Source organism: Meleagris gallopavo, chromosome 5 (genome assembly GCF_905368555.1).
Source record: "Meleagris gallopavo chromosome 5, MGAL_WU_HG_1.1, whole genome shotgun sequence".
NCBI lineage: Eukaryota > Metazoa > Chordata > Aves > Galliformes > Phasianidae > Meleagris > Meleagris gallopavo.
Genome location: NC_139408.1, coordinates 34003967 through 34017477, shown reverse-complemented (window position 1 = coordinate 34017477; position 13511 = coordinate 34003967). Strand labels below are relative to the sequence as shown.

At 36.4% G+C, this 13511-nt stretch overlaps 1 protein-coding gene across 6 annotated transcripts in view; it reads left to right on the top strand.

Moving 5' to 3' along the window:
* The window catches only part of HEATR5A (HEAT repeat containing 5A), a 59441-nt gene that overhangs the window by 44237 nt on the left and 1693 nt on the right, over nucleotides 1-13511 (top strand). For 5 of the 6 annotated variants that reach the window (XM_085225159.1, XM_085225161.1, XM_010711656.4 and 2 more), the window contains 11 exons: nucleotides 665-846; nucleotides 2205-2273; nucleotides 2690-2869; nucleotides 4393-4627; nucleotides 5068-5316; nucleotides 7461-7588; nucleotides 8726-8873; nucleotides 10139-10411; nucleotides 11248-11472; nucleotides 12336-12490; nucleotides 13080-13293. In XM_085225159.1, coding sequence (XP_085081285.1) covers nucleotides 665-846; nucleotides 2205-2273; nucleotides 2690-2869; nucleotides 4393-4627; nucleotides 5068-5316; nucleotides 7461-7588; nucleotides 8726-8873; nucleotides 10139-10411; nucleotides 11248-11472; nucleotides 12336-12490; nucleotides 13080-13293 — 2058 coding nt within the window. The remainder of the gene's footprint in view (nucleotides 1-664; nucleotides 847-2204; nucleotides 2274-2689; nucleotides 2870-4392; nucleotides 4628-5067; nucleotides 5317-7460; nucleotides 7589-8725; nucleotides 8874-10138; nucleotides 10412-11247; nucleotides 11473-12335; nucleotides 12491-13079; nucleotides 13294-13511) is intronic. The other variant, XM_085225160.1, reaches the window with a different exon arrangement.

Sequence of the window (13511 nt, the reverse complement as noted above, 5' to 3'; positions counted from 1 at the left end):
AATGCAAAATATGCTTAAACTAAGTATTCATTTTTTGCATCTTAATCAGATTCATCAAAAATGTTTTGTTTGTACTGCGATTAGAAGCCTACATTTATTAAGGTGTAGAACCACTTCAATTAGTCAAAATATTGACGTGTTACTGCAGCATCTGTACTCATTTTTCTGGTTATAGCACTGTGGCAAATGTGTATGGAGCTATTGTTTCTGCATAAGCATTGACAATCAGAAGTGATAGCTGGCACCAGTCTGCCATGATGCAACTTGGCTACCTGGAAATATGAAAAAAAAAAAAAAAAAAAAGGTCAATTTTCAGTACCTCTCTGTGTTTTTTTTGAAGCGTTTTCCTTTAAAACAAAACAAAACAAAACAAAACAAAAAAAAACAAAAAAAAAAACAAAAAACAAACAAACAAAAAAAAACCAACCAACTAGAAAATCTGTCTCATACGTGCTTACACACTACAACTTTAAACTGAAAAGGAAAGTTGCCTAATTCAGCTAGCATGAGGCATCCAAGTAAAGTTGTTGTATGTGTAAAATGCCTTAAGTTAAACTTTGATGTGTTGTAAAATATGGATTTGGAAAATGTGGGGAGCAATATTATGGAATACGTTATGTCTATATTTAAATGTTTTGAAACAAGTTTTTGTTTCTTATTTCAGATGACTTTTTAGTATTACATTTAGCTGACTTGATCCGAATGGCTTTTATGGCTGCCACAGATCATAGTGATCAACTTCGTCTTTCTGGGCTTCAAACATTGCAAATTGTTGTTAGGAAGTTTGCAACTGTTCCAGAACCAGAGTTTCCAGGACATCTAATTCTGGAGCAATATCAAGCCAATGTAAGCACCGTTGCTATTGTCTAATGCTTTCCATAATAATAACTAAGAATAGATGGGTAGTGGAGTATTTATCCAGATTTAATGAGTGATTTCCTGAAGTTTTGTTCTGAATTTCCTTAAATGAATTCTGAGTTTTAGAGGATCTTAAGAAACTGTCATTACCTGTAATTAAAAACAACTATTTTTCACTTATTTTCATAAACTTGGAATGAACACTCATAATTCGTGTACCTGTAATATGCTGATACATCTAATCTACTAATACATCATCTACTAATACACATCAACAGCTAAGTGTATTTATCTTCAGCAGGCTTTTTGCAAAAATTTCATTTGATTTATCACTTGGCTTTTGATAAACCACACACTGACATTTCATTTTCAATGTCAACTCAAAACAGAACTCTTTCAGTGTGTCCATAAAATGATGTAGACCATTATCACTAAAATTTTTCTGTAGGAATTAATTCACCCACTAAGAGACTCTAAAAATGACATAACGGAATTGAAAGCCTGAATTTACTCAGAGATGAATTCTAGAGTTTAGTTTCATAAATTATAGAGACATTTATAGTAGTACTTACTTATTTTATGTATGTACATGTATATAAATCATTGCAGAGGCTAATGGTATCAGTGAGGATGGGAGGATTGTGCCATTGCACTTGACATAGTTTACATAATCTATTATACTTTGTAATTTCATTCCAGAAAGCATCTGGCTTAAGTCTGAATGTTCCATTATCATCTAAATCAGCAATTGAAATTTTCACTAGCCTTTAGAGAAAATAGCTTATCAATGACAGTAGGTGAAATCTCTGTAACCTACTGTGTTCTTTATTAGATAAATGGAGTTTATGTTCTCTTCTTTCACTTTGGGAAAGTGACCAACTTCAGCTGTTTTTGGTTTTTTTTTTGTTTTTTTGTTTGTTTGTTTTTTTGGGTTTTTTGGGGGGGGTTTTTTTGTTTTTTTTTTTTTTTTTTTTGAGTGAGGAAATGTCACTAGATGTCTTGCAAGTCATTAGTGGTTTGGAGCAGTATTTTTTCTTTTGAGAACTATTCATCAAGTTAAGAGCTCAGGAAGGAAGAGGTTTCTATTTCAATTTTTGACTGTGCATAGAAAAGAAACCACTTTGAGGACTCCTTTCGAAGAGAACTGTGCTTTCCACGTAAGCAAATCAAACAAAATAAAAAGTATGAATGCAATTGTCTCTTTGCTCTTCAATCTCACCAAAAAAGTGAAAATTGAAACAGGGAATTATGTTTTATAAAGAAAATTGCAGCAAAGCTTGGCTATGGAAAATTATTCTTTTCTTAGCTGTTTCATATGTATTAAATGTTGTATAATTTCTTTTTAGGTTGGAGCAGCACTTAGGCCTGCCTTTGCTCCAGAAACTCCTCCTGATGTCACAGCAAAAGCATGTCAGGCAAGTGTTGAAAGTCAGAAGTCTTAGGTAATAGACCCTCTGAAATTTTCTTTTTGCTTGATACATCACACAAGAAAAGGGAAACATTAAATCACGTAGTCTCAAATTCTCAACACAAAATAATGTCACACAGGTTACCTGTATATTATAGCATCCCAGATTTTTAATGCACTTTAGAATGTTTTGGGAAACTTTTGTAGCAGCTACACTTCAGTTATTTAATTAACCCCTCCTACTGTTTTTGGCTTTTGTTACTTATGTATGCTGAACTTTAATACAATTTAATACTGATTATAATCTGAGAGATAATTATATCTCAATCGAAATGAAAAAAATTTGACATCATTTTACAAATGGGGGAAAAATGAGTATCCAGTGGTGTTTGTCTTGTTTCTAACTAACTTTTACAATGCTAGGTGTGCAGTGCCTGGATAGCAAGTGGTGTAGTAAGTGATCTCAATGATCTTCGAAGGGTTCACCAGTTGCTTGTATCCTCTTTGGTCAAAGTGCAAGCTGGGAAAGAGATACAAAGTCAACAGTATAATGAAAGCACCTCAACTATGGAGATATTGGCTGTGCTTAAGGCCTGGGCAGAGGTTAGTGTAATAACTCTGTAACAGTAGTCTTGATTTCTGGTAGGCAGATTAGAACCTTTCAGACAGAATCGTTTCAAAGATTTCTTACATGCTTCATTAAATAGAAGTTTGTTCTTTGCTATGCTTTGCTATCTCTAAATATATCTCTAAATAGTGCATAAACACCAGCCTTAGCCAAGGCTGAAAAATAAAAGTAATGAACGAGACACTTGGTAAGCTTGACAATGGCACTACTATGTAATTATATACACATATTATTATACTGTATTTCATAGAATCACAGATTCATAGAATTCTTACATCTTCTGATGTTTCGTTGTTAATTTTAAATTGATGTGGTATAAATTGTTATGGTATGGTAGTTGTAAATAGTTATTTTTTTCATTTGCTATTCAATTTTATACAGGTAGCTCTTTCAACAATGTCAGTTCAGTACTGTCTTGGCTAGCTGCCTTAAAGTCAGCTCACATTAATGCCTGCTTTAGTATATGTAAATGCAAGGTTAGGTATTTAAAAATAAAAATGTGACAGTGTATATAACCTCTAAAAGATGTCTGAGAAAGCACTGATGATGAACTTGATGGAGGGAATAGATAACCACCTAAATACGATCACATGTGGTTGATATGGTATTTGTGTAAGCAGAGGGGTGTTTTGAAGAGAGCGGGCAATAGATGGCATTTATTTGACAATTTATAGAAACACATACAGTTTCTGGTGTCTATACTGGAGAAAGGATATGTTAGCAAAAAAGGGGTGCCATCAGAGAAAAGCTAGCAAATGAGGATAAAATTCTTGAAAATATGTTTACACTAGAGTTTTAAGTGGATCAACTTCTTTTATCTATTGAGGAGAAGATAAGGTGCCATTATCAATTTAAAATGATTACAAAGAGAAGAGTTTTTTACAGGCATAGAACAATAATTGTTTCACTGGTCAGAGGCTCAGGCAAAATTCAGACTAAATGTTAAGTTAGTGTTAGTTGTGATGTTGTAAGAGTTAATGGGCATAAACTGAAACACGGGAAGTTCCAATCTGAGCATTATAAAAAAGCTTACCTACTTTAAAGGTGGTAGCACTGGAATGGGCTGCCTGGAGAGGTTGTGGAGTCTCCTTCTCTGGTGAAATTCACTACCCGCCTGGAGGCTTTCTGTGCAACCTACTGTTGGGAACCTACTTTACCAGGGAGTTGGACTTGGTGATCTCCAGAGGTCCCTTCCAACCCCTGCAATTCTGGGATTATGTCAAATTTTCAAAGTGAAGGTGTGTAGATTTTTCTTGTCTATACATAACAGCCACAAGAAATCTCCAAAGTAAACCCTTCAGCTTTCTACTGGATTTGACGTATGAGAAACTACTACAAAATAAATTGGGGATAAGTTTTTGTGACCTGTAATCAAGTAATCTACACCTACTAGACTTGAAGCAGGGACAGATTCTAGGAAATGACTGACTGTTGAGCAAGCATCTTGGTAGTTTTCCAAGTATTAATTTTGTAAATATTTCTCCAACTATTTGAACAGGTTTACATAGTTGCAATTGAAAAGCAAAAAAATCAAAGTGATTTGCACAATCACTCCTTGAAAACTATGAACTCTGCAGAAGAAAGCTACAGAGATGTAACATCTTCAGCCAGTGGTCTTGTAGACTTAGTACAGGCAGATCTTGGAACACTGAGCAAACTCTGGCTTGCTGCACTTCAGGATTTTGCTCTCTTAAATTTGCCTTCAGAATATGCATCACAACTGCCTGCTGAAGGTAAGGAGGTGAATAAATTTTCTTTTCATAGCTCACTTGCTATCACTGATGTCCTATCTGACTTGTGTAAGATTTCAATAAGATAACATCGTATAGAGAATACACATACTTGTGTACTAAATATAAATAAAGTTTGCTTATGAGGAAAGAGCTTTCAGTGATGTGAAAAGTAGTTTGTTCAGTATCTGTGTTGGTTGGATATTTTTATGGTTGAAAGAAGGAAAAGGTAATTGTGTTCCATTCCATTCAAATAAATCAAAATAAATTTCCATTTTTAGCCTAAATTTCAGTATTCCACATTTGAAAGAAAAAAAAAAAAGTCATAAAATATTGAAATACGGTAAGTATTTCAATAAGAAGAATCCCAATTTTTGATGAATGAGAAATTATTGTAATTGGAAATAAAATATATCCTTGAAGCTTAACTTTTCTTTTTGTAGGTGGTGCATTCTATACGGCAGAAACGATAGAAAATGCCAGACCTCATTACTACAACTCTTGGGCACTGATACTTTATGCTACAGCATTATGGCTGACTAGCACAGGTTTCATTGTTGCGGATCCAGATGAAGGAGTTGCTAATCTCTCTAGACCAGTCACCCCAACTACAATGTGTCAAGATTCTTCTACCAAGCCCTCAGTAAAATCTCCTGAGGATGTGAATACTGACAGGTTTCATCTTATTTTGGGTAAGTGTATAATCTGTCTTGATTTTGTAACACCAAGAATGTTTATCAATTTAATCGATAAAGCTGTTTGCAAAAAATATTTTATTATTTACACTTCACTGCATTGTTGAATTGTGATCGTTTCTTAGAAAAATATAGTCAAGTGAATTTTAAGTCCTAGTGACATAATCTATTTTCCCAAATGTTTAGCTCACAGTTAACTACCACAAACTCCAAAGCAACTGCTTCCCGCTGTGCTCATAAACACGTAATTTCAAATTGTGTGAACAAACTTTAACACAGACACCTTCTATAGCACAGCAGTTCTTAAGTGTACATCAGTTGTCAACAGTTTATGGGACCCAGAGACCCATGCTCTAGGAGAGGGAGAAGGGGAGAAATGGGAAAAAGTAGGGAAATAGGCCTAAAAACAAACAACAGCAACAAGCTAAGGGAGAAAAAACTAGTTGACTAGTTACATACTAGTAAGTATGATATCAGATCACAAGATAACACAATATAATACAATATAATTGGAATTGAAGCTAATAAATCAAATGAAAGGTTTACATAGTTGCAATTGAAAAGCAAAAAAATCAAAGTGATTTGCACAATCACTCCTTGAAAACTATGAACTCTGCAGAAGAAAGCTACAGAGATGTAACAGCCAGTGGTCTTGTAGACTTAGTACAGGCAGATCTTGGAACACTGAGTGTGTCCAAAACCAAAGGCCTTACTCTAATGCTGAAGGTAAGATGGCTAGGGAGCACGTACTGCAGTGACGAGTTGTAAAAGAAGGGCAGACTCGTGAATTGTGAGCGGTTTTCTCCTCTGAACAGAAAATGGAAACAGAACAGTGGAAGTCCTTGGGGATATGTGATTTTTCTCTTCTGAGAGCCAAGTACCTAGAAAAATCAACAGTTCACGAAACTGGAGCATTAACTCGTTAACTCCCCGTGCTCTACTGGGATATCATGTTGTGATGTGGAATACCAGTGACAAAAATCATAAAACCATGACATCAGTCATCACATACTTTGCAATTACAGCTGTAAAACTGAGTTGAGAACATGGATCACAATTTATATGAAGTTTATCTCCAGTGTCACAGAATGTTATCTAAAGAGTCCTGAAACCTCAGAAAGAAGTGACCAATGTTATGTGGTCTGGAATGTGTGGCTTAGGTCCATGTAATTTACTTGTAGCTGGTGATACAGCTGTGGTGGTTGTAATCGTTAGCATTTCTGTAAGATGAGAAGAAAAAGCCTCAGCCTTGGAGTTTATGAACTATTGTTAACTTCTGTTATTCTTTTTAATTACATAAATGAATTCAGTTGGGCAAATATTATATGTATGTGTTATGCCTGTTGTGGTTTAAAACGGCAGTTAGCTGAGCACTACGGTCATTTGCTCATTCACCTCTCCTCCCTCCCATGGGATGAGGGAGAGAACTGGGGAGGAGAAAAAAAGAAGACAACGAAATAGAGCCCACATGTTGATATAAAAGAAAATACTAAGTCAAAAAAATAATAAAGGAATAATAATAATAAAAATAATAGGAATGTTATACACAAAACTAATGATATACAAACAATTGCTCTACACCTGCTGACCAATGACTAGCCAGTCCTGAAACAGCAGTTGCTTCTCTGGCCCACTTCAGGTTTTTTTTTTTTTTTTTTTTTTTCCACATTATGCTGTATGATATGGAATATCCCTTTGACCAGGTTGGTTCAGCTGTCCTGGTTGTGTCCTCTCACTGCAATTTGTGCCTCCCAAGGACAGCATGAAAATCTGAGAAACTGAAATCTCCTTGGCTCTGTTCTGCACTGCTCAGCAACAACTAAAACGCTTGTGTGCTATCAACATTGTTTGTCTCCTAAATCTAAAACATATACCAGCCGCTATCAAGGAAAAATACATTCTGTCCCAGCTGAAGCCAGGATACTGCCTATTCATCAGATCTAGAGTGCAATGTTTTACTTGGAAATTGTTCTAATTTATTTATGAGAGTTCGTTCCTCAAAATATTAACAGTAGGAAATGAATCCACTAAATATAAAGTGCAGATGCTATTTTGTACTTATCGTACTATTAGATTATTTTTAAAAATTTTATTTTTTTTTTTTTTTTTTTTTTTTTTTTTTTTTTTTTTGATCCTTACAGGAATTAGTGTGGAATTTCTCTGCTCTCCTCGATCAGATGCAGCAATGGAGAACATTATTGCCTGCTTACATGCCCTACAGGCTCTCTTTGATGTTCCGTGGCCAAGATCTAAAATAGGTGGTGATCAGGTAATGTGTTATTGATCAAAATCCCAAGCTAACTTTAAAGGATTTAGGAAGAAGCTCCTTATCGTTTAGGTCACTCACATCCATACAGACTTGGTACTGGACAAGACTGGGCCAGTCTTCCTGAAATTACCTTTTCTTTTCAAAGAATAAGTGGTATGATGCTGTAAACGTTTAGATAAATGTGGTTTATTCTTAAGAAACAAATGTCATATCTGCTTATATCTGCAAAGCTGTCTTCCTCTTTCTTTTATTAGTTCTGACTGTTGAACTTTTTATATAGAATAACTTTTTTGCATCTAAACAACATTCATCAAAATAAAAAGGTAAAATGACAAGAATGTTTCAAGAAGAGAGAGTGGTATAATCCAAGCTTCATACTTGAGAATGACTATGGGATTATTTTTTAAGCTAGACGTGACTGTAATGGCCAAAGGAAAAAAAGCTTCTGGAGCAGTAGTAATGAGATATGTTAGATGCATAAATTGTAGTTTTTGTTTTGAAAATGGTGAAAGTAACATCTTGTAGACTAATCCTTCATACAATCTATAAAACAAAACATTGGATGTAAGGTTCTAAGCATAAGTTTGAGACAGAGATTATATCCAGGTTATAAGGCTGACTGACAGACCAGAAGCAGGTGCTATTCCTAAAAATGAAGGAAGTTTTTGAAAAGAGTTAAGTGCTAATTTTGAGCATGATGACCTTACAGACAAGCCAGATTTAAAGCATAACTTTGAGCAGTATCTCTACTCTTTGAATTAAGCTTTATACCACCTTTTGTGCCACACAATTCTCTATCACAGTACAGTTGGTGTCTGTGGCTGTGTCTAAGTTCTGCTAACTATTGATGCTGTCTCCAAGGAAATGTTCAGGAGGGATTGTTGGCCCAATCCAAGATAGTATTCCTATTGTCATAAGTTAAGAAAGAATTGAATTCTGCTGTTAGAGGCTATAGAGCTTTAATAAAGTGCCAGTTCCTGTGATTGTGTCAAGAGTACTGTTGTATTCCTTAGAGAAATCAAATCAATAAGAGTAATACTGTTCGCTGTAATTGTTATTAATCATTTGGTAAAGAATGTCTGTTTCTAAAATTTCTGCATCAAAATAGGTATACATTAAGCATTTTTCTTGCTGTAGGAGTTGGCTGTAGAGCTGCTGAATGTTTTGCATCGACTGATACTGACCAGGGAATCACCTGATATTCAGCTTGCTGCCCTTGAAGTTGTTCGTCTGGTTCTTTTTGCAGCTCAGGAACACGTGAAGGAAAAGCGGAGAAGTGCAGAAGGTACAGTAAGGCACAAGATGCTGAATATATATTCTTAAGGGTATGGCGATTCTTTCTTGGAAAGTAGGATTCTTGGAGTTGGTATTCCAACATGTATCTTAATTGATGTTCTTCACACTTAGTGACTAATCCTGGTTCACTTAAGTCAGCCCAGGTGCCTGACTTCAGAAATCAGAGAGACTTGATAACAGGTGCCTGTGGACTAGAGGCATGAACTGAGGAGAAAAATTTGAGAAACTGCAGATGTGGTTGACATAACCTTATGTGGTGACAGAGAGGAAGAATTAATGGAGAAAAGGGGATCAGTTGCAGTAGAGGGGTGGCCAGCAGGGACAGGTGGGTGATTGCCCCCCTCTACTCTGCTCTTGTGAGGCCCCATCTGGAGTACTGCGTCCAGGTCTGGAGCCCCCAGACAAGAAAGATAGGGGGCTGTTGGAGAGGGTCCAGAGGAGAGCCACGAAGATGATCAGGGGACTGGAGCACCTTGCCTGTGAGGACAGGCTGAGAGAGCTGGGCTTGTTCAGCCTGGAGAAGAGAAGGCTGCAGGGTGACCTCATTGCAGCCTTTCAATACCTAAAGGGAACCTACAAACAGGAGGGGAATCAACTCTTTGAAAAGGTTGATAACTGCAGGACAAGGGGAAATGGTTTTAAGTTGAGGGAGGGAAGATTTAGGTTGGATGTCTGGAGGAAATTCTTTACAGAGAGAGTGGTGAGGTGCTGGAACAGGCTGCCCAGAGAGGTTGTGGATGCCCCATCCCAGGAAGTATTCAAGGCCAGAGTGGATGGGGCCCTGTGCTGCCTGGTCTAGTATTGAATGGGGAGGTTGGTGGCCCTGCATGTGGCAGGGGGGTTTGGAGATCCATGATCCTTGAGGTCCCTTCCAACCCTGGCCATTCTGTGATTCTGTGATACAGCAATAGAGAGACTGCATGCACACACACAGCTGTTACGAGCTGGACTCCATAGTTTCTCTGATGATAGCTTTCTAAAGTTAATGAGAAAAACAACAAAATAACATTATGTTGGCATGGTACCTCAGCATATTTGAAGTCTAAATCTATTGCATCCACTTATGCCTTTCCACAATCAAAGCACAGACTGCTTATTCAGAAGGATGGATGTTTGCCAGTAGAAGCTGAATACATATGCACACACATATATACAACTCAGGATTGTCGTTTGATGATGAAACAGTCTTAAAATGTAAACTTTTTGGAAACAACGGTTTCCAGATTTCTGCCATATTTTTTATTTCTGTTGTAGTTGATGATGGTGCTGCAGAAAAAGAAACACTACCTGAATTTGGAGAAGGCAAAGATACAGGAGGACTGGTGCCTGGGAAGTCCTTGGTCTTTGCAACACTGGAGTTGTGTGTTTGTATTCTTGTCAGACAGCTCCCCCAGCTCAACCCTAAATTAACTTGTAGCCCTGCAGTTCAATCAGGAAAACATCTGTTACTATCAGAAGATGGAAGTAGGCTGGTATCAGCAGCATTACTAATTCTCTCTGATGTTCCTGCAATCTGTTCTCCTGAAGGTATGCTATTTCATCACAAGGAAAGATTAAATGAAAGATTATTGGGCTCTTCTGAGCAGCCTGGTTACTACCTACTTTACTCAACTGGATAAATATGGCAGCAAGGTTCATGATTTGCTTGTGACAATTTCCTGTTCTAATTTTTTTTTTTTCTGACTGTCAGGTAACAGAAGTTACCAAAGCAATTGAAAGAGCCTTTTTTCTTTTTCTCTTGTGTTGTTGCAGTGCAATTAATGGATTTCTTTTGTACAGAGGAGTGTACAGTAGATGCATGCTTCTATCCTACTTTAATCTTCTGTTCCGGAACTTATAATATAGACATAAATTAAATTTAAAAGGCAAACATATCATGTTAAATTTCACTCAAAGCTATCATTTGAACATTAGCAACCTGCTCTTAAGTAGTTATGGTTGGTTCTTCATATTAATAGACTTTTACCCCATGATTCATTTTGAATGCTCACCAGCTTTTAAGAGGAGGTCTTTTTTTCCCCAACAATATTGTATTCATACGTATGATCTTTCAGTGCTGCTACAGCGTGCTGATAAGCCATTTCTGTTGCACTCCTCCTTTCACACCTTAGGTATCTGTTATTCTCTATGCAAACTATTGCCTTTACCAGTTCTTTGAATTTCTTTTTTCTTACATTTGTGCTCTATTACAGAATTCTTTATAGGGGCTAGTGTATTTCAAATGGAATAGTTAATAGTTCTTGCTATTGTTCTAGAGTACAATATGATTCTTTTTTTGGGCTGTAGCCCATTATGTGTCTTTCTTTCTTTAATATCAAATCTCCCTGAACTTTTCACTACAATTAATATGCATTGTTTTACAGGAAGTGTTTCAGTTCTTCCTACTATTTTGTACCTAATTATTGGCGTACTTAAAGAAACTGCAGTCAAAGAGCAAGATGGCCAGCTACCATTGCCAGTTGCTGCATCTCTACAAGCTCTTAAAGGACTTCTGTCTTCACCAATGGCTCGAGCAGAGAAGAGTCGGACTGCATGGACAGATTTTCTGCGCAGTGCTTTGGTCACTGTACTCGACTGTTGGGATCAAGGTAAGGACGAGTTCATTTTGTTTAGATTAAATTTATGCATGTCTTATGTAAGTAAAGTCTAATCAGTAGCCCGCAGGTAAGTATTGCTGAAACTATAGTGCCATCCTGTCTCTACAGTTGACATGAGAAGTCACAATCTGTAAAGGATAAATGTGGAACTGCAGCTGTACACCTGTATTACACAATGCTGCAATGTAGTTACACTGTGTGATGGAATAAACAGAAGTTGTAACTTCAGTGTAAGCATAAAAGTCAGTTGTACTACATAGGATTTCTTTACAAAAACTAATGTCTGTATTGGCAGCAAAGTGAATTAAAACAAGAATTTAAGAAAGGCGATCAAAACTTTTTTGTCCCTATGCTAGTCTTCTGTGTACTGTTTCTTTAGCTTACCCATTTTGAATTTTGGCTTTTGCCATTCCTTCTGTTTAATCTCAAAGCTGTAGCTGTTATTGGAACTTTTGTTTGTAGCGCTGTTATTAATTTGTTTGAACAGAAGCCTCAGTCGTACCAAAAAGGATGTATGTTTTTTCATGCAAATTGTATATAATTGTCAAAATAGGTTTTTGTATTCCAACATGTCATAGCAGCTTTTCAAAGATATTTATTGCACTGCCTACAAAGAAAAAATGGAGTAGGAGCATGCTGGTATTTCTAAATATGCATGTCACCACTCCTGAATTATGATTTTGGCCTTGGCGTTTGTAATGGTACAAACCATAGCAATGCATCAGAGTGTCATATATTTGAAAAAAGAGATTCCCAGAGAGACTTAGACATTTCTATTCCACCTCTCTGTAACGTTTGAATTCGTAGAATTACTTCCTAGTGCAAATCTAACAGACCATTTGCTTTATTGATAGCAGACGGTCTTCTCCGAGAACTCGATGAAGTGAGCCTGCTTACCGCCATCACAGTGTTCATTATGTCCACCAACCCAGAAGTTACTACCATAGAGTGCCTTCAAAAGCGTTGTATTGACAAGTTTAAAGTAACACTTGAGTCAAAAGATCCTGCTGTAAGTACTAGTGAAATTGTAAGAATATCAGTAGCATATTAAAGGCATTTTAGCTTATTTCCTGTTCAGTTGCTTCACATTTTGACTCCAGTTAATTCTGTCCTACCTACATCTGCTGTATTTTGGAGTGGTTTGAACATGTTAACAAAACCATGTCCAGCAGTGCATTTTGCCATTTTTTATTCTATATGCAGGATATTCTGTATTGTTAACCCTTCTATTTCATTTTTATTTTCTCTTTCTGCATCAGACCCAGAGCTTCACACATTCACAGTGACACAGTGCTAACACATAATCTTAACACAAAAAGAATATTTTTTCCTTAACTCAAAAGTCTGGGGAGATGTAGGATTCAGTGAAAAGAAAGAGGATGCATGATCTAGTTGTTGTTATTAATTTGGTTACAAGTTATAATACTTCTATGAATTACTATGTGTTAGCACTCTGAAAACTGATTTCTTTTCACACTGTGAGGCAGATTTTTTTCCCTCCCTGAAATTTTATCCAACAAACTGTGAGTTTTAAAACACTCTGGCTTGTATTTTAAGGTATAACGCTTTGTAACTGTGAATTTGATTTTTCCCTTTAGGTACAGTATAAATGTTACCAGCTACTGCACTCCATCTTTCAGCATCCAAACAAAACTGTGTCATATCCTTATATTCACTCCTTAGCATCATCCATAGTGGGAAAATTGCAAGAAACAGAAAAATCAAAACCTGAAAATGCTGCAGAACTTCAGGTTGTTCAGGAGGGAATCAAGGTGGTAACAGCTCTTACAGCTGCTGCTGAGGAAGAGCACCGTAAGTTGCTTCCCTTATTTGTGTCCAAAACATTACACACACTTAAAGTTGTCACAGGTAATAAATTGGAACAAAAGGATATCTGGGAGTTGACTCCTTGACAATAATCGCTAACAGAATTGTTAGAATGTTGGTTCTTTATAATATATATTTCAAGTAACATTAGCTGTTTTACAGTTTGTGTTATATGTTAGCTTTGTTCATGAAATGCTTCAATT